Source organism: Pteropus medius, unplaced genomic scaffold, assembly GCF_902729225.1.
Source record: "Pteropus medius unplaced genomic scaffold, Ma_sr-lr_union100, whole genome shotgun sequence".
Taxonomy (NCBI): domain Eukaryota; kingdom Metazoa; phylum Chordata; class Mammalia; order Chiroptera; family Pteropodidae; genus Pteropus; species Pteropus medius.
In genome coordinates, this window is record NW_024351729.1 from 2,732,682 (window position 1) to 2,758,359 (window position 25,678).

At 35.7% G+C, this 25,678-nt stretch overlaps 1 protein-coding gene across 6 annotated transcripts in view; it reads left to right on the forward strand.

The window, feature by feature from the left end:
• The window catches only part of MYO1B (myosin IB), a 159,273-nt gene that overhangs the window by 112,772 nt on the left and 20,823 nt on the right, over positions 1-25,678 (forward strand). For all 6 annotated transcript variants that reach the window (XM_039844289.1, XM_039844290.1, XM_039844287.1 and 3 more), the window contains exons 14-21: positions 9,223-9,327; positions 11,407-11,469; positions 14,758-14,958; positions 16,282-16,508; positions 19,009-19,209; positions 20,867-20,960; positions 21,800-21,949; positions 25,593-25,661. In XM_039844289.1, the coding sequence (XP_039700223.1) occupies positions 9,223-9,327; positions 11,407-11,469; positions 14,758-14,958; positions 16,282-16,508; positions 19,009-19,209; positions 20,867-20,960; positions 21,800-21,949; positions 25,593-25,661 (1,110 nt within the window). The remainder of the gene's footprint in view (positions 1-9,222; positions 9,328-11,406; positions 11,470-14,757; positions 14,959-16,281; positions 16,509-19,008; positions 19,210-20,866; positions 20,961-21,799; positions 21,950-25,592; positions 25,662-25,678) is intronic.

Consider the following 25,678-nt stretch of genomic DNA (forward strand, 5'->3'; position numbering starts at 1 on the left):
TTATTAATGGGGAATAGTTGGAAATTTAGTCTTATATTTTATAGACAACATTTAGAATAATTAATATAATCTTGAATCTAAAAATAACCTTTGTGTAGATATCAAAAAATTTGGATGTGTGTGTGTGTATTTAAAGTGCCAAGAGCTAGCACTTTGGAGGTAATGCTGTTTAAAAAGAACTTCTTGTATCAATACTCAACTTTTGAAATTACAAATTGAAAATTCTTACTGTGGAATTTCCAGCAAGGTATATGGACATAATGCCTGTAGTCCTTGGTTCATTTGTGGGATGGAAAGTGAGGCATGACAGCAGGATACTGGCCATGGCCTGGCCATAGCTAGTTACTTCATCTCTGTGAAACTCAGGCAGAGAGGGTCTGGATTAGATGATTTGGTAAGTCTTATCCAGCTGTGTTCTTATGGTACTGAATTTGCTACAAAGGTTGAAATAACTTCTAGGGGAATTCATAATGAATTTTTAAAAAATACTCCATGCTTATTACAAAATCAATATTTAAACATTCTATATTATATTAGAATTTCCTATTTACCCCCTTGTTAACTTTGACACTGAGAAAGCATTTTAAGGACTTTCAAACACTTATTCTCACTTTGAGAAGTGGTATTTTAGTTTGGTTCAGGAAAATAACACATAGATGAGTTTCTCCTTTTTTTATTCTCTCCTACGAATAATGATTTGTGAATTCCTTTAAATAACCGGAATAACTACCCAAAGATTTTACATGTACCAAATTATCAGGTTCCCAGAATCATAGAAGAGACATCAAACCATTTTCTGCTGCTAAGCTAGGACTTTCTAGCAAATGCCTTTTTCTTATAACATCCATTTTTGTGGTAGTGCATTCTCCCTGCTTGACCATGTTCTGTATTTAATAGCTACTCATTGAGGGCTGAATGTATGCAAGCGCTGTGGTAAGTGTTGCGTGCATTATCTGATGTAATTTTCACAAGAACTTCATGAAGTAGCTGCTATTATTACCATTTGACAGAGGAGGAAGTGATATTCTGATGGTCAAGTAGCTTCCCCAAGGTTACATGACTACCAAGTGGCGGGCTCAGGACCTAAACCCCAGGCCTCCTAATAAATAATAAAAGGTGTCCTACATGTCTTTTTCCTCACTTTTCTCCCCAAACTCACAAGGTCCTTGATATCTGTAAATAAAGAGAAAAAAAAGTCCCTGTTCTCGTGCCTTTGTCTTCACTCCAAGCTCCTGGCCAGCATGAGGAGGCTTCCCAGAGTTCATCGGTGCTGGTGGCAGAGTGTGTGGGACAGTCATGCTGTGCACTGGCTGTCATCCCCCATGCTGCATCCAGAATACTGCTCGTCAGCACAGTGTCTGTTTATATTGGTGCCCCTTGAGCAGACTCTGCACAGGGAAGCTTCTGGTTCCTTGGTAAAAGGGAAGAATCTAAGGGTTGTGAGTTAGAGTGCTTGCATATACACAGAAATCACTGTGCCAGAATTAATTTCTTTCTAGCAAGACCTCAGGTTACTGTCACTAAATGGGCAGCCTGTCAAAGTCATTCTTTGCAGTTGGCAGGGAAAAGATTTCTTACCTGGCACATTGCTGATCTAAATTTAGATGATTTCATGAACAGGGTAAAAGCAGAGATCTCACTAGAAAATTAGAAGAAAAAGATGTATTCAATGATATATTTCTAAAATCAAAGAAAATGATTTTATTATGTTTTTATTTTGCCAGAAAAAAGAGAGATTTATTGATCTCGAAGCCAGTGGGCAGGTGCTTAATTTCATGTCACAATACATGGAAAGAAAAAAAAAATATTATAGGATAATAGGATTATAATGGGACGTTGGCTTGACTTCATCTTCCAGTGTGGCCTGCAGTCTGATTAGCTATGGGAAAAGAGACCCTCACAGCACTTAGGAAACTGAGTTATACCTCATGAGCAATTTTGACCTTGTATAAGTGAGGGAGTCATTTCTCAAGTCTTTATTAAGTGCTTAATATGAACCAGTTGCAGTGGTAAATAAGACAGAGATGTTCCTTGCCTTATGGAGCTTACTGGCGTGGCTCTAAGATTGAGGATCTATTGCTGGCTGAGGACACATCCTATTTGGTAGGAAATTCTAATCAGGAAGCTAGAAGACTTTGTTAAAGTGTGTTTGCTACAGACCTAATCAGAATAGAACTTGAATGTTCCGAATGGAAGTATCCTTAACTTGGCACTGGGTAAAATACCCTTTACCAATCCAAGAATATTTCACTTATGGTTAATTGAAGTTTCTCTCAAAGCCCATTGTTCTGAATGTACTTTCCTTTTGTAAGTTATATCACCACTTTTCTCAGCGCTGTTACAGCTATGGACTTTAGTTTATAAAAATGCATGCATTACATTTCTAGGTGGTTTCCTTCCTTTCTTCAGAGGAATACCTGAGTTTGGCAGTTCTCTAACTTAGCTGCACATTGGAATCATTGGGGAGCTTTTGAAAATTCAGATGTTCAGGCAGTACCCCAGACCAATAAATCACAATCTCCAGGTATGGGGCCCTAGCAGTAGTATTTTAAAACTCTTAGATGACTCCGGTAGGCAGGCAAGATTGAGGCAAATTGCTGTCATAAACAGGAATCTCCAGAGCGAACTGTAAATTCCAGGCATATGTGGTGTTCCTGACTTTTGACCTCTGCACAAAATGCCCTATAAAACATCCAACCCCACCTACAGTTCATCTTACCTGAACTTAATCTGTGTGTGTGTACATATATTCCTGAAACCAAACAGGTTACATTTTTACTCTGTAATCAGAACTTTCGGTCAGGGCCAAATTCAACCAGTCATATGTCTGTAGCAAATCTTATCATAGCCATAAAATCGTTAAACGTTAATTTTCCTTCTCCATGCGGCAAGTGCTTTGATTTTTTTCCATTTCTTTGAGAGAATTAACATTTGTTTTTCATTGTAATTAATTGTTCTCTCCATTTTCCTGTCAAAATCTTCTCAGATTCATCTTCCAAATGTCTTGATTTTTAAAAAAATCTATATGTTATTTATTTTATAAATAAATGTATTTGAGGGGAAGTCAGGATAGAGATTAGGTTGGATTTGAAACAGTACTTTTTAATGCCCTTTGATACACAATTAGAAAGTTTTTTTTCTTTTAATGTATTCACATACATACCCCAGATGCCATCCTGCATTTTCCTGGATTATCAGCAAAATTAGAACACATGAATGTCAGGAAGCCAATAGGGTTGAACACTAGGAAGCTAGATAATTAAGAACTTAAAATACCACAAGCGGAAGTACGGGTGCTCAGTGTATGACTTACAAAGAAGTATTCAGAATCCATAACAATGCAAAATTGCAAATTTCTATGATATTGTCTACCCAAGTGAAAAGAAACTGATAGAATATAGAGAAAATTATGCCTTTGTTCTTCAGTGAAAATTGATTGCAAGAGTTAAGGGTTCTGCCATTCAGAACACCCTGGGTAGCACTTTAAAAACTAGACAGGCCCAGAAAAAATTTTTTTTTAACATTTCTAATTCTGCCTCATGACCCTACTTGACTGTTCTCATGAAGACGTTTTCTAGCTGAGCTGGTGGAAAGCTTTCATTCACTTTGGTCTGTTTCTAAATGGAAGAGGGAAACTGATGCATTAAACCATGGGATGATGACACATGGGTTTGACTGCAAACATTCCAGTGCTAGCTGGGTGAATAGCTCGGCCTTGTTGGCTGCATGTGATCTGTTGTCAGTTTGGAAAACAGATTAATGGAACACTGATACAAAAATAAAGTGAAGTGAAATAAAATTCGTAGAGGAGAAAAATTTAGCTATAAATCTCGGTAGAACTTAAGTCCTATTTTACAAAGAAAGAGAATTATAATCTAAATACTCCAATTCCATACAATTAAGTTTGAATATACTTAAAACTGAAAACATGGCCTTTGATCTTAGAAATATTTATAGCATCTATAAAATAACAAATGCCATTCTTTAAAATAATAAAATTAAATTCAAAGCAATGTAGAGCAATGTTACAATTCAACTTTTTAAAGCACTTCTAAGTATTAAAAGGAGCAGGTAGCTTAATGAGGATATTACTTATTAGTGTCCTAGGAGTTGACCAGAACAGGTCTGCAGAGGATAAATATTTCACTTTTCGTACTATTGAGCTAATTTCACACTGACAAAATGGTAGTTATTTTCGATCAGGCATTTTCTATCCATCTTGCTCTTATAAACCACATTGAAAGTGGCCCGTGTATAGTTTGGATATTACAGGCTAGATGCAATGACTGTTTAAAATGAAACAATCTTAACAGTTGGCCAATAGTCATTTGTAGCCTGGTAAGCCTGTCTCATGATTATACAATTTCTTTTCTAAACTGTTTTAAAAAGAAAATTGATTCTGGTTATAGCAACACTTTCTGTTCCAGTTTTCATCATTGCTCTTGCTTTAACTTTTTAAATCAAAGCCTATTTAAAAATATTTAAGAAGAGCACTATAATGCTGTTTTTATTAAAATTTAGTATATTTGAGTCTGTACCTGGAAGAAAAACATTATGCTATATTTAAAGGGAAGTTTTCTAAAACTTTAGGTAGTCATTCAATTTTGTAAATGTCTAAAAAGGACATTATTTAATGTTAAATGTTTTTCTCTTATTTTGAGGATTTTTTAAAAGTTTATTTTCTAAAAAAAAAGTTTGATTTAGGGCCAATTTCTTGACATTGTGATTTTTAAAAGTGGATTGTTAAATACATTATTATTATTTTTTTTTATAGGAACAGTATTTTCATTATTGGGGACTACCCCAAGGCTTTCCACCGAGGAAATCTTTGCTCGAACAAAAAGCACATTCGAAAGCAGTAATATAGCCCAACTCCTCTAAAACAGTAATATAGTACTCAAAATTCTATAACTCTTATATAAATGTACTGTTTCATATGTTATGCAAGAGACTTCATTGTATATAAAAGTATAGAACCCCCACTCAACTTGATATATCCAAAAAAATTTGACCTCAAATGGAAGTGTTGAACTGTAAGAAATATCAATTAAATATGTAATTAACAGTACTTTTTGCTTGAGTAAGTCATGGCCTTTGTGTTTGAACTGCTCTCCTATTTCCTACACATAATATTCACCAGCAAGATCTTTCTAATCTCACCATCCTAATGACAGATGTGATAGAACTGTCTCCTTGAAAGGAACTTTACATCTTCCTTTCATTATTTATTGTTTTTAAAGAGTGCAAGATTTAAATATCTATCTTAGAGTATGATATAACATTAGCCTCCTCTATTATTAGAACTATACAAATGTAGTAGTAGGCCAGTATTTTTTGATCCATCTTTCAAAATCATTCCAAGCACAAAGTTTATGATTGATATTTAGGATTATAAACTTAGTTATGAACTCTCCTGGGAGTAAGATTTTCTATTTCTTTGATGTTGAAAGGATGCACTTAAACTCTAGAATTCTTGCAAGAAGCCCTAGAGTTTAAAATTTTGGTATATTATATACTTCTAAATATGGTAAGTGCTTACTATCCCAATCTGCATTGATAAATACAGTATACAACTATAGAACCCAGAAACCTTCCTATTTACTTGTGTTTTCTAGAGCAGTCCAGTGTGGTTATGGGTCATTCTGAGTTTTATTCAAGAGGACTGTATGATGGAAAATTCTGGATGTATTTGTTTGAAGACCTTCCCAAAAGTTTTAGTTTTATCCTTCAGTCTTTAGGGATAAATGCGGGTTTGACAGTGGAGAAAAATTCCATGCATGTAGCATGGGTAGAAAACTAGAGACGGAGGAGGTGAGTCATTCACGGGAGCAAGCGCCTACCCACTTCCTCCTTTGAGACTTTGATTCATGGGACTGACACATGGGAGAGACTGCCACCTCAGCTCAGAGAGTGCTGACCACCTTCACAATTCTTGACAAACCAAAAAAATATCCAGATATCAAGTTGCTTTGGGACCCTCATATTCATGTGATAGTTCCTAGACCCAGTTAGCTATTTTGTGAAGGGGAGAGGGAAAACCTGGTGATATTTAATGCCTGTACAAATGGAGAAATGCATGAGACCTGTGCAAGTTTCAGCTAGATGAACTGTTACCCGGCTGTTTCTTAATTTTCTGCAAATTATAAATTTTTGCAAGTTTTTAAAAAATGATTCGTGATGTCCCATTTTCCAAAAAATTTAGACAATGTCAACAATTTAAACTTAGATCACCAGAAATGTGATTGCCTTCATTTTCAGCAATAATGATTGCTCTGGCGGTTCATGACATGTTTTGGAGGCTGTGAGGTATGTTTGCAACAGATGTGGAGCAATTTCTGTGGGGAAGTAAGCTGGTTTCTGCCCTGATGATTGTGCTATTCTATTTTTGTTTTTGTTCTTTAAGCTGCAGGATAAGGTCGATAAGGTCAGAGAGTCAAGTTTTTGTTCTTCAGCCATCTCTAGAACATTCTCCTTACCACCTTGTTGGTGTTTGAAGGGGAGACCCAGCACAGATAGCACAAGAGCGGGGCTTGCTGTGGTGGGAAGGGGAGGTTCTCTGGATCTTGCTGAATCTCTTTATTCTTTCTATGACCTGCCAACTGCCTCTGTCCCTGACTCTTTGGATGGATGTATCATACATTTTTTTCTTTTTCCTGGTAATTTAAAATTAGAAGTTTTGTCTTCTGAAGCCGTAGGACTTCAGGCAGTTTACGTGATGTATGATTATTTTAGTCAAACCATTTCATCCTGAAGAGATTTCACCTAGCAGGACCACAATTCAGACACCACATGTAGGTACTGTGGTTCTTTCTTTTGACTTGATTGGACATGTGTCTTGATCTAAAGTGTTATGCCAATCAGAAATATGGCCTGAATGGTAAAATCAGTAATTTGTACCAATGAATAACTATCAATAAGTCTTTACTTTTAGAAGTTTATTCAGATTAAGAACTGACTGCATTTTGTGTAATCTGTCCCTTTTTGCACCAGAATGCAGTAAGTATGAACTGTTTGCAGTGACGGTCTGTTGCATGCTCCTGTGTTAATGGCTTCTCCAGCTGTGTGAATTTTGCAGTAAATGGCTATTGATTAACTTTGTGGATATGAAATACAGAATTTATACAGAGATTTAAAAAAAATAGAGAAGAAATTTAATTTAGCTCTAACTTGCTCCTTAAGCTGTGTTGTAATTGTGAAGCTTTTGCCTCTGATTTCTAATCCGCTTGTGTGTATTTCATAGTCCTGTTCTAGAAGTGACTTCAAACTGTTCATAGCCACATAATGTGTCTTAAGGACACCAGTCGCTCTCTCCTGCCTTCTTCTCATTTGTTGCCATTGAAAGATTTAGTATAATTTTGTTTAAATACCTTCATGGGCACAGACTTATTAAATAATAGAAAAGATTTACTCCATGAATTTGTTTTCTAAAAAAAAAAAATAAATAAAACAGTTCTGTTCATATAAACCATTAAAATATTAGCTTTATTTACAAGTTTTTCATTTGTGTAGTAGCATTATATAAGGGTATATTTTACCAAACCAAGAAAAACCAGACTTTCCAATATATTAAATGGCCTTATACTGATTATAATAATAATAATAAGGCATCTATACCAGATAGACTATAACTTCTAATCAAAATCATTAGGCTACAAGGATTGGAACACATGGTTTTTAAAATTTTTATGTGAAAATGAGTACTAGGGAATGTCCTTTGTGTCTAAGACTGTATTTGTTGAAAGTATTGAACATAAACATGTGCTCTTAAGTAAGAACCTTCAAGATTAAAAAAAAATAACTTTATCTTTGACTCTATTTAATATTAAAAGATCAGCCAGTAATAGTGTATATGTTTAGTTTAGAGTAAAAAATTCCTCTGATTAGTTAGTTCATCACTGGTAGTTAGAACTCCTTAGCTGACTTCCGGGAAAGAATGTGGTCAGATGCTACATGGTAAGTATCATTTAAAAATTTGTCCTAGGTCGGACCAAAGTTGATTTTGAAAGGTCAAATTTCATAAAAACTCTATGACTTTTTTGCTTTTGTCATTTATGGAGAGATATAAAGGCTAATAGTTCTGTGTATTCACAGGGAGGAGCCAGCTTCATTCCACTATTACTCAAGGACCCTTGTAGCTCATTCATTAGTCCAGGACTAGCCATATCAGTGGGGAAAGAATCAGGCTTATCAGTGGTGGGGTCATACGTCTTTTACTCCCAGTGCCACCTTCTCTCTCTCCCTCTCTCTGCAAAGAGGTGGGATAGAGGTGATAATAACTAGTTTTATTAGCAGATCTACCTCTTCCTGGATGATGTGGTTCTTGGTGAAGTATATTCATTCAACAGATGTGCATTTTGTGCCCTCTGCAATGCTTTAAGCCCTGTGGGTTCAGAAATGATTTAGGCATGGATCTTTCATCAGAGTTCATAGGAGAAAACTCTGATGTGAAGGAAAAACTACTGAGGATCATAAGAGTAATAAATGTGTGAGCCTTTTGAGAAGAGATTTTTTCTAACTAGGGAGATGATATTGCTATGCTGATTCTCTTGAGTCAACATTTTGTAGACGTGTCATTCATTTACTCACTCATCAAATACATATTGAGTATTTATTTGGTGTGAGGTGCTGGGCATACTTTTGTGACTAAGAGATGTATAGTCAGCTCTTGCCCTTAGAAATGTACAGTCTAGTCAGACAGATAGATATGAAACTAATCAATACATATATCCACATATATACACACATATATACATTTAGAGTAATTTTTTTTCAAGCGTTAGTATGTACGAGTTAGAGAACTGATCTTGGGTAGGGGAATAAGAGGTCACGTCAAGAAGACTTTCTTGAACTCCAAAGTTAGACCTGAGAATGGAAGATTGAGAACTTATAAACTTACTGTTCTTTCCCCCCCCGCCGAACCTTCAGGGGAAAGTGTACTTATTTGTATTTTTTTTTTTACCACATGTAGGATGCTTCTTTGTCAACTAAAAACTTCATCCTTCAAATACTGCATCACTTGTGTATACTGCATTCATTCACTTATCTCATGAATCATTTATTCAGTGCCTGCGATGTGCAAGCCTCTGTCCCAGGAGCTTTGTGCTGGATCAAGTTAAAGAGACAGTGTGTGACATTTATCGTAGATTGAGATGTTAGAGTGTCATTGTTATGGGAGAGCTAATAATATGGTTTATGAGGCTGTCTTCATTTTTCTCCATACAGGACAACAGCTTTGAGCAGTTCATTATTAATTATTGTAATGAGAAGCTGCAACAAATCTTCATTGAACTTACTCTTAAAGAAGAGCAGGAGGAGTATATACGGGAGGTAATGTTGAAATATAGTTTTTAAAAATGTTCCTTTTTCACTCATAATACAAACTCTGGATTCAGAAGACTATATAAACACGACCCTAAAATCAGATTTATCGAAGTTTAGCCATATTGTGTCTTTTAAAAATTTGTTTGGTACGACATCTATGCCAACTTGAATTTTCTTTGTTGTTGTGCTGCTAGGGCCCAGAACAATGCATGGCACACAGTAGGTGCTCAATAAATATCAGTCATCTGGCTCAAATCTCACTGGATTCTAATGCAATAATGTGAAATAATCTATTAAGAAAACAGTCTGAGATGAATGGACAAACAACTGTGGTACATTCATACAAGGGCACATTATGCAGAATAGAAAGGAAAAAACAGTTGATATACACAATTATATGAATAAATCTTAAATAAGTTATGCTAAATGAAAGAAGCCTGACTCAGAAGGCTGCGTATTGTATGATTCCGTTTATATGTTGTTCTAGAAAAGGCAAAGCTGAAGAGATAAAGCAATAAAGACAGAAGTCAGTGGTTGCCAGGGGGTAGGGGTCATGAGAGAATGTGACTACAGAGGGGTAGCTTAAGGGAATCTTGGGGGCTGATGGTTTTGATGGTAGTTACATGACACTATGCATTTGCCCAGACTTAGAGAGCTGTATACCAAAAAGGCCAAAATTGCTGTATACCAAAAAGGCCAAAATTGCTGTATATAAATTTGAAAATATTTTGAAGCTTTGTTCAATCTTGAAAAGCACTGACTTCCTAAAAATTTATAATGAAAATAGGTAATATTTGTTGAATGCCTACTATATGCCAGCTATTGTACTAGTGCTACGTATGGACTGTCTCACTTAATACAATTTAAAAATAATCAGAAGTAATGTTTACAAAGCCCTTTCCTCCTTAATTATAAAACACATACTTGTTGTTCACCCTTTCATTTTTTAAATAGCCAGTCTTTTTCTAAGTGTAAAATTATTTATTTCAAAAAAGTAAAAGGAAATTATTATATCTTTATTTTTGTTTCAGTTTTTATTTGCCTTAATATTTTAGAAATGATACATATTTTTTTCATTTTTATAGTCATTTTAAGTCATTAAGGACACTGAATTTTTTGGGGGGGGTTTCTAAATATAGATTTTTCTAATACGATTGTTATCTCCAGTGACTTAGTAAAATAATCTATTTACTTGAAAGCGAAAGCATAAATTTTCATTTTTCTTTTAGAATGATCATTATGCTTTAGAAACTTTTATACTTGTCTGACACCTTTGATAACATAAACATCCTAAAAGCCAGAATAATTTTCTTCCTGTCTTCTCATCATAAAGAGAATGCCCAAACTTTGATCTGTAACTTAAAACAGTTTGTACAGATCGTCTAAAACACTTTTAAGAGTATATAGGAAGATCCCTATCTTGGTTTCTGAATGAATTTTTTCCTTTCAGAAGAAAAATAAATGTTTACATTTAAATGGGCAGAGTGTAAGCAGATACGGAATGATTACATTTAGCCTCACAGATGGCTTTGTAACTAGCATTACAACTAGTGGATAGGTTCTTGTATCTTTCCTTATGTTGAAAATATTTTGTCTTAGCCCTGGAATATTTTCACACATGAAATAGTTAACTGCCCTACAACATGGGATTGACTCAAATTAATTTTTTCCTTGTGATTACAAATTAAGAAGAGAAAAAACTAGGCCTTAGATTCTTGGGATCAAGTTCTGACTTATTTCCTCATAAACATTGTAAGTATACACAAAGTAATATTGACCCAAGGGCCTGTTGAGTAAATGTTTGGCCTAGGGCCAGTGAAGTGCATGGGAAATCGCTACAGATGGGAGATTGGAATGGGAGTCAGTCTCAGAACAGGTCAAGGGCGTTCATTTCAATCAGATCATGTCAGTGGTGGACTGCCCCACTAAGAAAGTTTTGGGAACCGGAAGATGACATTTGCAGCACTGATTTTATAAAGGAATTATTCAGAGAAGACGTGAAATATGGTAGATGGTGGGCAAAGGCTATTTTCTGGATGCGGCATCATCATATGGAATTTGATTTTGTTCTATTTTGTTTTTCAGGACATAGAATGGACTCACATTGACTACTTTAATAACGCTATCATTTGTGATCTAATAGAAAATGTGAGTATTAGGTACAATTTTCTAAAGAATGTCTTAGTAATATAATTCATTACTTACAAATGATCTCACTGCTTTCAATATTATGCTTTAGTATTTTCATAATTTTAGTACCTTTCTTTTGGGAACTGCGGATTCTGGAGACTTTATTGTAATCCTAAGGGGTCAAACACAGTTCTTAAACACATACATAGGCAACTGGACATTTTGATATTTAGCCTGGATCCCATCTGCTCATCCCGTTGCCATGTCACAGGACCCATTCATGATGTGCACATGCCATGTCCTTAGAGACACCAGTCTTGTCCTTGTGTTGGGAGCCCAGGTCTAGTCCATGGCTCCTAGGAATGTGAACACTGATTAGAGGAGGCTCGGCGCAGCCATAAAGATTTTTCCCAAATCAAAATAATCCATTTCATTTCTCAAACTCTTAACAATCTCTTATTATACTATTCAGTGGTTTTTATCAAAAAGATAATTTTTGGCGAGGATATGGAGAAGAGGGAACCCTTGTATGCTATTACTGGGAATGTAAATTGGTGCAGCTGCTATGGAAAACCCTGTGGAGTTTCCTCAAAAGGTTAAAAATAAAACACTCTTAAGATCCAGCAATTCCATTTCTGGGTATATATCTGAAGGAAATGGAATCAGAATCTTCAAGAGATATCTGCACTCCCATGTTCATTGCAGCATTATTTACAATAGCCAAGACATGGAAACAACCTAAGTTTTCATCTACAAATAGGTGGTTAAAGAAGATGTGATATAAATATATGAACATTATTCAGCTGGGAGAAAGAAGGAAATCCTGCCACTTATAACAACATGGATAGACCTTGAGGGCGTTATGCTAAGTGAGATAAACCAGATAGAAAAAGACAAATACTGTATGATACCACTAATATCTAAAAAAGCCAAATTCATAGAAAGAGAATAGTGATTGCCAGGATCTCAGGGGAATGAGGAAATGGGGAATATGGGTCAAAGGGTATAAACTTCCAGTTTTACATAAGAGGATTAAGTTCTGGGGGTTTAATGTACAGCATGGTGACTGTAGTTAATGCTGTATTATATACTTGAAAATTGCTAAGAGAACAGATCTTAAGTGGTTTCACCACAAGAGAGAAATGGTCATTTTATTAGTGATAGCTAACTGCTATGATTATGTCGGTAATTATTTTGTAACGTGTGTATCAAATCAAATTGTATGCCATAAATTTAATGTTATGTCAGTTATATCTCAGTAAAGCTGGAAAAAATTTTTTAAAAGAACACACACAGAAACATGCTGTTCAAATTAAGAGTTAAGATAAAAGACAGCCTCAGGAGCTGAATTAAATAGCCCCTAGGAGTGGTTCTGGTATAGACCTAGCATCAATTCAGAAAACGTATGCAGAGGTCATTGTGTGTGTGATTTTGCAATTGGCCACAGGCTAGGGGATATGTCAGGTGACACAGTATGTGTGTATGTACAGGAAAAGGCTTGAAGTGTGAAAAATTACTCTATAACTTTTAGCAAACTTCCTGAAGCCTAAGATATTTTTACATCAGGTTCTTTTTACTATAAATGAATTGATTGCGAGAAAACTGATTTGTGTGTAAAAACCTAGAAACTCTTGTTTTATGCTTAGGATTACTAACAATCCTGGCCTTGCTAACAAAATAATTTGAAATAATGCAGAAACTTTATTGTCCTACAGTCTTTGCTGTCATTGGTAGGCGAGTGCTATGTTTCAGGAATGCAGTTACAGGCTCTAAATATCCAGCAAATCACTTTCAATTCATCTTTAACAAGTCTTTTTGGAAATTATGTAGTTAACCAGTATTTTTTCTCTCAGTAGTCAAGGAATTCCCGAAAGCCGTATCTTCGATTAAATTGAATATTAAAAAATAATATTCAAAGCATCACTATTTTTCAATGAAAAAGTAAATTTTGTTTTGAAAAATCTGAACAATGTTGGAACACGAACACTAATATTTTACTTAAGCAATTCAAAACTCTAGTGTAAAATCCAGAAAACCACTAGATTTTTTTGAGAATTATTTCTGGTAAATTTTGTGACCATGGTAATTTGCTATGGGAAGTTTAACTTTTAGAAATCATGACTACTGTGTTTTCCTTCATAAATATAATGTTACACTTATTTCTCTTTAAAAAGAAGAAAAAAGAATAGTTGGTAATGCACTTAATTTAACTAGATTATCTCAGCCGAAAACTCCCTTGCATGTATGCTGGAAGAAGCTCATGTTCACGTAGGAACTTGTGTACTCAAAGGAAGTGTTTCCTTCCAGCATCACCTCACAATCCTGTTTATTCTGGGGCTGTTAGGAACATACTTGATTCCTGAGAGTCCGTACTTCCCCTGGGTTTTGTGTGGAATAAATAAATGCTGGTCAGAGGATGTTAACAACCTTGTGAGGAAAAGGGGAGAGAGAGGACTTTTGCCTGGTGGAAGTGGGCGGGGTTGATGGTCAGAGGAGTGGACTGTTCTTTTTGGGATGGAGATGTGTGGGCCTGTAAGGGCAGCTGAAGGAACGAAAGAATGGCAGCCTCTATTTAGCAAAGTAGAAGATTCCTGATTCAGTTTCATGGGTCTGACTGCTCTTGGGATAAATATGATCACGGGGTCTGAATACAAGACAAATTGTCCCTCATGTTTAACATCCAGTTGGAAATTTTATATGGAAGAAGAACTTTATTCTAAACAAATATGCTGAAAACACAACTTGATTGCACTGATCGTTAAAAGCGGCATCCCAAATCACATTATATTTTTTTTTCCTAGAAAGTAAACTTTATTTTGAACACATGAACATCTGAAACCAATTTCCTTCTCAAGCTTTGAATCAAATAATGGCCTTGGAAGACTGTTCTGTGTGTTTTATGACCACATGTTATAGAGACTGTATTGTCACATTAGTTTCTGACTTTCAGATTTGTTTTTGAATCTTTGAAGTCTAATTCGCCTTTTTCTAGCATATGAATTTCAGTTAATTGCCAGCTAAGATGGCTGAGGTGACTCCTAAATCCTGTTCCGTGGGGAGAAGCCGTTTTGCAGGGGAGAGAGAGAGCTCTATACTGTTCCCAGCTCCCCCCCACACACACCTGGGATACTGGAAAAGGGCCGACTTCTGTGGCTTCTTGTTATTTGTTTTGATTCTCAACTTTTTGTTGTAAATGAGCGGAATTTTCTTGTGACTAAGTTGATTGTGTTTGATGGTGTAATTGGGAATAATTATTAAAACAATACAGTGAGGAAGGAAGGAAACTTTTTTTTTCCTTTCTCCGAGAACACAAATGGAATCCTGGCCATGCTGGACGAGGAGTGCCTGAGGCCTGGCACGGTTACCGATGAGACCTTCTTAGAAAAGCTGAACCAAATCTGTGCCACCCACCAGCACTTTGAAAGCAGAATGAGCAAGTGCTCTCGGTTCCTCAATGACACGTCCCTGCCTCACAGCTGTTTCAGAATTCAACATTATGCCGGCAAGGTATGAGGGAACTGTGAGCACCCAGTCAGGCCTGCAGAGTAATTCCTTCTAGGAGACTGTGCCTCAGAGATGGCATTCTGACCACTGCCAACTTATGGGGATAAATTGAGCTGCTAAAATATTAGAATCAAGGGAATATAGTCAGTAATATTGTAATAACTGTGTATGATGTCAGGTAGGTACTAGACCCATTGGGGGGGATCACTTCATAAAATGTATAAATGTCTAAACACTATGCTGTGTGCTTGAAACTAATATAATATTGAATGTCAACTGTAATTGAAAAAAATTTTAATTAGTAAATGTTTAATAGAAATAGAATCTGGGCTATGTTGAGCAGAATCTTATTAATACTCATAGATGAAAGGAAAGCCAATGAACTTAATGAAAGAATTTGAATGTCTTTTTAAAAATCTATTTTATTATTTTCAAGCTCTAAGGTATCCTACAAAAAAGATCTATCAATGCTAATAAAAGGGAATTTGTCAGTAAAAATTACAAGTCACTAAAGACTTATAAGGTTTTTAAAGCACAAATTATTTAGCAAAAATAATGAATTCTTAGATTGAGATTTTGAAATGACACTGGGGAAAATACTTTTCTTTTTTAAGTACTTAGTTGCTTAATATTTGGGAGAATTAATTTTATCTTACCTAATATATAAAGATAGTGTTAAAAATAATTTTGACAATAGATTAATCTTTAGAACCATAAAACATTGTTTGGAGTTAATATCCCCTTATGAATATGGTTGCAAACTTCAAAGGGAAGAAGATCTCAATTATGTATTTTTATTTAGTAAAAATGAAGTATACAGTATCTGAATTACCTTTAATTTTAAAATGTTGGAACTTGATACTTCATTGTTTTTTCATTAGCCTATGTTAATAAAAGATACTTTTCTGGTCAATTTTGCTGCTTACTTGGGATGCCTTTGAAAATGCAGGGTTATATCTACTTTATTTCCCCCTATCTACTTTTAAAGAGACTAGAATTGGGTCATGCGAACTAAAAAATAAAACCTCAAAAATTTACTCGAACACCAAAAAAAGAGAAAATCCTTTGAAAATGCTATGATAACATTTTTGAGTTTATTCTTGCAGATCCTAAAGGATAATGGGATTTATTTTGAACTCTTCTGTGATTTAGACAGATGGAATTTAAACTTAGAGGCTATTTCAGTATTAGAGTGTGACTAATGTGTTGAGGATTTGATGGAAAAAGAAGAGGCTGCAATATACATAGTCTTGGAATATTTTTAACAGTTGTTTGATGTTCTAGCGTGCAGTATGTCAGTCGTTGAGTCTTATGTGTTGCTCATAGGTACTGTACCAGGTAGAAGGATTTGTTGACAAAAACAATGACCTTCTCTACCGAGATCTGTCCCAAGCCATGTGGAAGGCCGGCCATGCCCTCATCAAGTCTTTGTTCCCCGAAGGGAACCCCGCCAAGATCAACCTGAAAAGGCCTCCTACAGCAGGCTCACAGTTCAAGGCATCCGTGGCCACTCTGATGAAAAACCTACAGACTAAGAATCCAAACTACATTAGGTATTTCTGGCACAAAAAGTTTCTGACAGTTCGAATGTGAAGGCACTCACAAGGAACATCATTTTCCTATTTGCTTAAATCTGTGTAGCCCAAGCAGAGGATAACTAAAGTACTTATAGGTCAAATAATACAGTATCTTGGGTTTGCTTAAAAATACTCCAGTGCCCTTTCCTCCTTCCAAGTAAGGAATTTAAAAAGGGGGTGAGGCTGGAAGTGTGGCAGGGGATAGGAATAGATACTCAATGAGTTTGGGTTGTTGGCACGTAGGGGCTCTCAACTTTCTGTATTTTTTTAATGACAAGAAACAGGATGTAAATTTTTGGGGGATAAGGGTTTTGCATAAAACTTTTGTTGACTTCATTTTGGATTCTTGTTATATTAACTTAGAGCACTGAAGCAAGTGGGGCTTTAATATTCTGGTGTTAGGAAATATGTACCTCTTTCTTTCTTGTGGGAGTTACAGGCCCAGGGAAAGTAATGATTTCTAAAACAATCTGAATTTTTTCAAAGCAAGAGAAAGGACTCCTTTAAAAGTATCCTGTCTCCTTTTTTTGCTTCCACGGCATCTTAGATCTCAAAGTTCAGTAAAGAACAACTAGGATTACAAGTGGCTATATGTATATTTGGTGAACTAGATAATAGAAGGTGTGTGTCTAATGGGTCACATTTCATAATATTGCATTACACCCACACATACCTTCTATCATTGTCTTTGAAAATTCAGTTATGAGGAAAGAGTGAAGAACATTTTTGTGTTTAGCTTGTTTACCTCGTATTATATTGGTAACAATATAAATAGGCAGAATCCCCTAGTTTGATTACAATCAGGTTAGAACATATATTAAGTAAAAATTCTAGTTTCAAAAAAAGATAACCAGGAAGCTCTTTGTGATCAGTTGCTTTTCTTATTCTCAATTGAGTGGACGTCTTTTTAAATTTTTTTTAAAATTCTGTTTTATCGAGGTGTAATTTACATGAGGTGATATGCACAGATCCTAGATGAATGGCTCAGTTATTTTTCACCATTGTATACACTTCGGTAACCACCACCTACATCAAGACAGAACTTTCCATCACCCCAGAAAGTTCCTTTATTCCTCTTTCCTTTTAGCGGCTTTAATGTGTCTCTAAGAAGTCTTAATAAACTCTAAGGTTGCAAATATATTATCATATGTTTTTCCAGACTCTATAGTTTCAGATTTCATATTAAGGTCTATATTTTTTCTTATAATTATCCTGTTGTTCTGCCATCTTATATTGAAAAAAAAAAAATCTCTGTCTTTCATTCATTTGACTTGAGGCTTTTATTGAAAATTAATTGAATGTATGTATAGGAGTCTAGGCCTTAACCCACTAGTCTGTTCCACTGATCTGTTTGTCTGTCCTTTAGCCAAAATGTGGACATTATTTTTTTAATGTAAGAGGAAAAGCATATAAAACACCGTGGCCAAACGAAGTAAGGTTTAACTGTCCACATATTACATGTATGTGTGGAATTTATTTGAGGTTGTAGCTAGGCAGATGCAAACACCAATATTTCACAGTGTATTAATAGGATACAGAAATTGCTGTAACTAAGTCCAAAAATAACAATGGCTTAAAGAAGACTGACATTTATTTCTTATGTAACTTCTAAGTATAAAAATTCTAGGGCTATAGAGCATCTCCTTCTATTTTGTGGTTTTGCAGTTTCCAGAATGTTTCCCTTGTCCACATGGTCAAAGATAGTTCTCCACCATGTCAGAATTTCCAGGAGCTGTTAGCAGAAGATGAGCAAAGTGAGAGCAAGTCCCTATCCTCTTAAGGACACACCCAGAAGTGGTATACATTACTTCTGCTCTGATCCTAGTGGCCAGAATTTTAGTCACATGGTCACACCTATTTGCAAGGAAGGTTGGGAAATGTTGTCTTTCCTTGGGCAGCAAAGGCGGGAAATACAGGGATATAGGGAGACAGCAGTGTTTTTAATCTTTTTATTGAGATGTATTATATACATACAATATAATAAAGTACATGAATCTTAATTATACAACTTATGGAATCTTCATGTATACACCTATGTAACCCCCTCCAGACCAAGATATAAAACATTTCCATCATCCCAGAAGGTTCCCTGGTGCCTCTTCCCTTTGATCTCTACCCTTACCTCTTCCCAGAGGTAACCAATACTGATTTCTCACTATAGATTAGTTTTGCTTGAACTTCACATAAATGGGATCATAAAATATGTACTCTTTTATGTCAGACTTTCATTCAACAAAGGGCGAGTGATATTTATCCAGGTTACTGAATATATTATAGTTGATGTATGTAGTGTTGTGTTAATTTTTAGGTTTTTATAAAATGACTTGAAATAATTTCAAAAGAAATGACCAAGTTTCTCAAGAGTAACAAATAATTACTTCACCACAAAATAAATATATATGATGCTTTGTAAAACACAGACAGATAAATACATAAGAGACAGAATTTAAAACCTAAAATTTTTGTGATCTTTTAGGTGTATCAAACCGAATGATAAAAAAGCAGCACACATCTTCAACGAGGCTCTAGTATGTCATCAGATCAGGTATCTGGGTCTTTTGGAGAATGTCCGAGTGAGGAGGGCAGGCTACGCCTTCAGGCAGGCATATGAACCTTGCCTAGAAAGATACAAAATGCTTTGTAAACAAACATGGCCTCATTGGAAAGGACCAGCAAGGTAAAAAATCAATTGATCATATTTAATAATGACATTATAAAGCATACAGATAACATGTTGGTTTTTTCACAGGTTCTTAGGCAAAACATTCTATGAAAAGTTGGATGTAATCTCTGTTTTGTACCCTTTTCCATCAGGATACCATTTTGTGCCAATTCTTGATTAATTATAGAACTCTTGATTTTCTTTAAGGACAAAACAGGGCTTATTGAATCCTCATTTGGAACTTGTGTGTCAATAAAATTTCTAAAATAAGTAATGGCAAGTTAGGAGGGGATTTGTAATTGGTAAATATATTTGTGTAGAATCATAGAAGAGCATCTTGGATCACTGCTCTCAGCTCACTGGAGAATTAACCCCAGGGAGAGTTGGTGGATGGGCATGAGGGTCCCACTTTACCAGTCTGTACCAATTGAGAAATAATTACAGGAGCAGATAGGGTCCAAAGTGTTAATGTTATTACTAGTAAAGCTATGTGGATGGGAGAATATGGCAGAACTCGGGGCCCTATGGCTTTCAGCTCATCTGCCCTGAATTGCACTCACCCATCCAGTGCCAAACAGAGTGCTGGACCACTGCGGGCCCATCCTAGGAAGTAGCCCCCGTGAGTTCTCCACATGCAGAGAGAACGTTAGTGCTAGGGGGTGGGTCACTGCCAAAAAGAAATCAGATCTTGCCTGTGTAATGACCTTTCTTTTGCTTTCACCAGTCAAAGAAGGTACCCCTTTTCTGTGGGCTATAGACGCCCTCCTGACTACTATAGGAAGGCCAACGTGCCTGTTTTATGGGCTTAGGCAGCAACTTGGGGATTTTTTATTTCACTTATACTGGTGTTACCTTCACATTCTCACTGGACTTGGCCTGTCCCAGGAACCTCAACAGTATTAGACACTCACCCTGTGTTATAAGAAGATAAACTCCAGACATACGATTTTGTCTCTGGTGCATAAATCAATACCTAAATAACATAGGATTTGGGTTTCAGTTCCCACTACTAATTTCCAAGGTATTATGGTTAACATGTACCGTAATACACAGAACATGTGTTCACTCCCTGCCTAGCACTTAGTACACAGATTGGTGGGGTGAAGCGAAGTTTAGTTTTAAAGATTGATGTTGAAACCAGGGTCCAGGATGGAGCAGTCAAAGCCAAGTCTAAGCCTCGCTCCCATTATATAAGGCCCATGTTTCATTGTACCCCATTAGTCTGGCTCTTAGCACTGCTCTCTCTCTAGCCCTGCCCACAGTCTGAGGGGCAGGAGCAATGTTTAAAATGTTTTTAAGAATTAACTGAGTGAGTTCAAAATAGATCTGAGTTTCTTGTACAACCTCCAGGCTCTGATTGGTACTCGTTATGGGTATATTTGGTACAAGTCTTGCCTCTGCTAATGAAATCAAGAAATTGGCTTTAATACCACACTTTCTTAGACTATGTAGTTCTGAACCCAAATTTATATTTTTAATGTTTACTGGATTTGGTTGAATTTGTGGAATTCAGTCTTAATAATGCTTTGATAGAAGGACGCTTGTTGCAAAAGCAATTATACTTGGAAATAAAGCTATTTTTTGTACCATTGAGAACCTGATATTATGATTTAAGATAAGGTAAACTATTTTTGTAACTCAGAAAACTCATTGTTTTTATTGGTTTTTGTAGGGCTGGTGTGGAGGTTCTGTTTAATGAATTAGAAATTCCCGTGGAAGAATACTCCTTTGGTAGATCAAAGATATTCATCCGAAACCCAAGAACAGTATGTAATCAAAACCTTTATACTTTGAACTTATACTATAATTACACGGGCAGGTTCTTAAAGGATATTTCTGACATTACTGAGATGCTACCAAGAATGCCACATTCTTGTATTTATTTGCAAATATCCAAAAGAATGGGCAAATAAGGGTAAAGGATAATGGAAGAATGTGTATTTTTTATGAAACCTCAAAGTCTTTTTATCGGATAGGTTGTACGAGAAAGAAACCATAAAGAAACTTTTTATACAACAATAAAACTTGCCTAATTCATAGGAATTGGTGGTAAATTTCAGTTGTGTAATATCTGAAATATACAAACATTTAAGGAAAGACAACTCAATTATTTAGAGGTACATGAAGGCACTTAAATTAAAATTTTTTAGAAGTTAAAAGGTGCACTTAAAATTATACTTAGTAGAACTCCAAGAAAGTCTTTTTATAAGTGAATAGACTAGAATGAAGTATAATTGGTCTAGTAGTTGCTTGGTAATTGGAAATTTCTAGAATTTGTAAAGTGTTTAAATTGTTTAAGAAAAACTTTGCCAGCATCTCCATTTTATTAATAATCACATCATCACAGATAGTGTGAAGGCAAACCTACACTCAGTTCAGCACTTCTCTGATTTGTCGTAAATGCTGAATCACCAGAATCTGAATTCATCAAAATAGTTTTTGCATGGGCTTTTATCCATATTATCTCTAATTCAGACAGTTAGTGATCTTTTTTTCCAATGTGGTTGACTCCAACATCATAATATTTTACCTCCTGAGGATATCTTTCTTATATGCCAGGAGTATTTGGTAGAATTTTGAAAAACCACCTATCATTTCTTATTAGTTATTCAAATTAGAAGACCTGAGGAAGCAAAGGCTTGAGGACTTGGCCACTCTCATTCAGAAGATTTATCGGGGGTGGAAATGCCGCACACACTTCCTGCTAATGAGAAAAAGTCAAATCGTGATTGCTGCCTGGTACAGGAGATACGCCGTAAGTCCCCAGCATTTTTAATCTGTAATAATGATGCTTACTCACAAACATTTGTTAGATACTTAACATGTATGTCATTTTTATGTATGTAATTATCCCAACAACCTCATGAAATAGGTGCTCTTAGGGTTCCTTTTTTTAAAGATGAGAAAACTAAGGCATGAACCATTAAGTAACTTGCCCACAATCACATAGCTACTGAATGGCAGGGATGGGATCTGAATCCAGGACAACTTAAGAGCTCAAGTTCAGTATTCCACACTGCCTCCCACTGATACAGATATAACAGGAAGTCTGCATCTTGAATTTGGTCATCAAATTAAAAGAGACAATGTTCTTTAACCCTTTGACTAATTATTTTCCAAAATAATGAGCTATTCTATTGCAGCAGCACTGAGAATGGTTTTAATCCCAGAAAACTAATGCCACAATTTAGTAGAATTTGGGGTTTAGTTAAAGGGTTAAATTTCCTCTAGTCCTCCAATATTTGGCCCTATTAACTATGGGAAAAGATTCAATAATAAAGTAATTCTATTTAATGGATATGGAATTTCTTCTAGCAGTTTCTTTTCTCACTTGATTATAGAGGTGTACCACAGGTTTGAGGGCATCCCGAAGGTTTATCTCAAGGCTAGCTTTGAACTTGAATTGTGTTCTCACAAAATGAATTTCAGTGATAAGAACATTGCTTCCAAATGCTTTTTCACTCTATACTTTTTCACTAGAGAGTGAGTTGGAAAATGCATTAAATTTGTAGTCAAATCTCCTTTAAGGTATTCTTCCTCTTTTTCAGCCCTAGAGCAGCTTTGGTATAAGTCAGTGTATAATCAGAGCACAACTTATGCTGACCTTTCTCATATAATATATTTTAGTGTATTATTTCCAAGTTTTAGAAATTAATGAGATTCTTAACTGATTAAGCTAAAGAAAAATTGCTTGGTCTTTAAGAGGATATCTTAAAATTTTCTTTCTCTAGTTAAAAGGGTATAACCAACAATACAAGTGTTAATGTATGAACTTATCCAGCTATATTAATGATAGATTTATTCATATGTATTCTGCAAAGGCCCAGAGGACTTGTTGTCACCCAGTATGGCTGCACATGGCAGTGATACTCAGCTTTTCTGCAGATTCATAATACTCTACTTTCTGTTTGCCTGAGAAAAGGAAGACCAATAAATAAATAACCAGTCCCTAAGGAACCCTTCTTCTCATTTCTTTTTTTGAGATCATTAACATCCGATTTAGAAGTGTACTGAATTTATCGATCTTGAATTCTACAAATATTTGAAACACCTATTTTTCAGGCTCTGGGGATTGCAGAGTGAACAAGACAACCTAATTTCTGACCTCACAGAGTTTTATATTTGGTGAGGGGCAATATGCAATTAAGCAAATAAATAATCAGAACAATTACAGATTGTGGTTAAATGCTAAGAAAGAAATAGAAAACTGAGGTAAAGAATAATAGGGATCTGGTATATAACTTTAGATATGATGATCAAAGAACACCTTCTGGAAGGGGCTACTTCATCAGAAGGATAAGAAGAAACAGCTAAGGCAAAGAACCAAGAATAACAAGTGGTATTTGCATCCCTCCCTGCCACCTGCCACTCCCCAGTATAGAGCTTTTGTTTCTCCATGTTTAAAAAAAAAAAAAGTCACTAGATGTATCATTAATTCATGGTGGTAAGAGTTACAAGCAATATTAATTGTAGACTAAAAACAAGTAATAGCCTAGTTTTTAGGGAAAGTATTAATTTTTCTCTAGTATTATATCAATTTCAGAATTTGAACTAAATACCTCATCCAGTTAACTAACATGTTTTCCGAGCCAGTGATTAAACTCAGTATTTTCTCTCAACCAGATAACTCAAAGATTTTCTGAATACCCATTTTCAGTTACCGATTCTTTTAAAAATCCATATTCGGTGATAGTTCATGGTTCCTTGAGATGAATTTTAAAGTGAAGTTATTTTCGAGCCATTTGGGAATTAGAAAAGAAAACATGGAGGTACCAAATGGATGTCAGAAGTGATGATCAGATATTGTAGGAAACGTTTGTTCTTACAGCCATGGAATATTGCTCTGTGAGGAATCTTAGAGATTTTCCAGCTCCTCATTTGACAGATGAGGAAACTGAGGCCCAGAGAAGGTAGTGACTTGTCCAAGGTCCGAGTGTCCTCTTTGCCCTTCTCTCTGGTATCTTCTTTTGTTTTTTTCTGCTGCCCATAGGTCGATAACATCACCCTCCATTTCCTTTGATCTCCCAAAATGTAGCCTATAGTCTTGGAAGGCATCTCTTCCTACTCAGAGAAAGGGAGCTGAGAAATCTAGGCATTCCAGAGTGTAAGAGTCACAGCATGACTTTAGCACTCTGAAAAGCTAAGAAATTTCATGGCGAATGCCCACATTCTAGTGACTATTCCACAGTAAATATAGTAGAAGCTCTCTTTTCTAGAGATAGTGTCCCAACCACTTCCACTCTCTCAGGCATCAGCCCTAGAGGTAAGAAATGCAGGCTTCTGGGCATTGAGTTTGCTGAGCCAACTCATGGCCTGGAGCCTTCTGCTTGGAGCCTTACTGGGTCTTTGCTTCCTCACTTGGAAGTAACCTCTGCTGCATCTGAACTGCCTGCTGTGCTTGTATGTCTCCTGGGACCCTGTTCCCATTTCATACAGCTGACTTACATCCACTGTAAGTCCTTGAGTGCATGGATGGAGTCGAATTCATGTTTATATCCTCATGGTTCAATTAAAGGGCTATATGCAGAGTAGGAGCTCAATAAATAAAGCTAAGTCAATTAATAGACATTTACTTAAATTCGTTAGCTGATTTCCCAGTTTGAGGCAGAGTAAAAGCGGCAAATCTAGAAAGAACCGGGGATGTGGAGGCTGGCATGGTGAGATGTGCACAGAGAAAAGAGAACACAGAAACATATGCAGAACTCAGTGTGTATTCATTCTTCAATACGCAGTGTGTATTCATTTAATGTGCATTTACAAAGTAGCTACCGTGTGTTGGACCCTATATTATATAACAGCATAATACAAAGAAGGGATGTTAATTATAGTGGGTCCTGAGACATATAAAAATTAATTATATTTAGCATCCTTAAAACATACTTTGGATTAACTATACAGACATACCTCAAAGATATTGCGAGTTCGGTTCCAGACCGCAATAAAGCAAATATTGCAATAAAGCAAGTCACACAAATTTTTTGGTTTCCCAGTGCATATAATGTTTACACTATACTGTAGTCTATTAAGTGTACAATAGCATTATATCTAAAAAAACCAAAACCAAAAACAAAAAACCAATGTACATACCTTAATTAAAAAAATAGCCCTCATTTGAGCCTTCAGTGAGTCGTAATCTTTTTGCTGGTGAAGAGTCTTGCCTCAATGTTGATGAAAATGTAATATTTGCAAAGCACAATAAAGCAAAGCACAATAAAACTAGGTGTGCCTTGATAATTTTAGATTTATTGATATTTTGATTTCTTTTCATATTGATTCCCAGAAGAATATGAGTGGTCAAGAGTTCATTGCACTAAGTGAACAAATACTTTTCAATCCTTGCGGTATATTTATTAGATATATAAATAGAGCTGCTAAGATCTTCCCCTTTCATTTTACAGCAACAAAAGAGGTATCAACAGATAAAGAGTTCTGCCTTGGTAATTCAGTCTTATATCCGGGGCTGGAAGGTGAGTTTCAAAGAAGT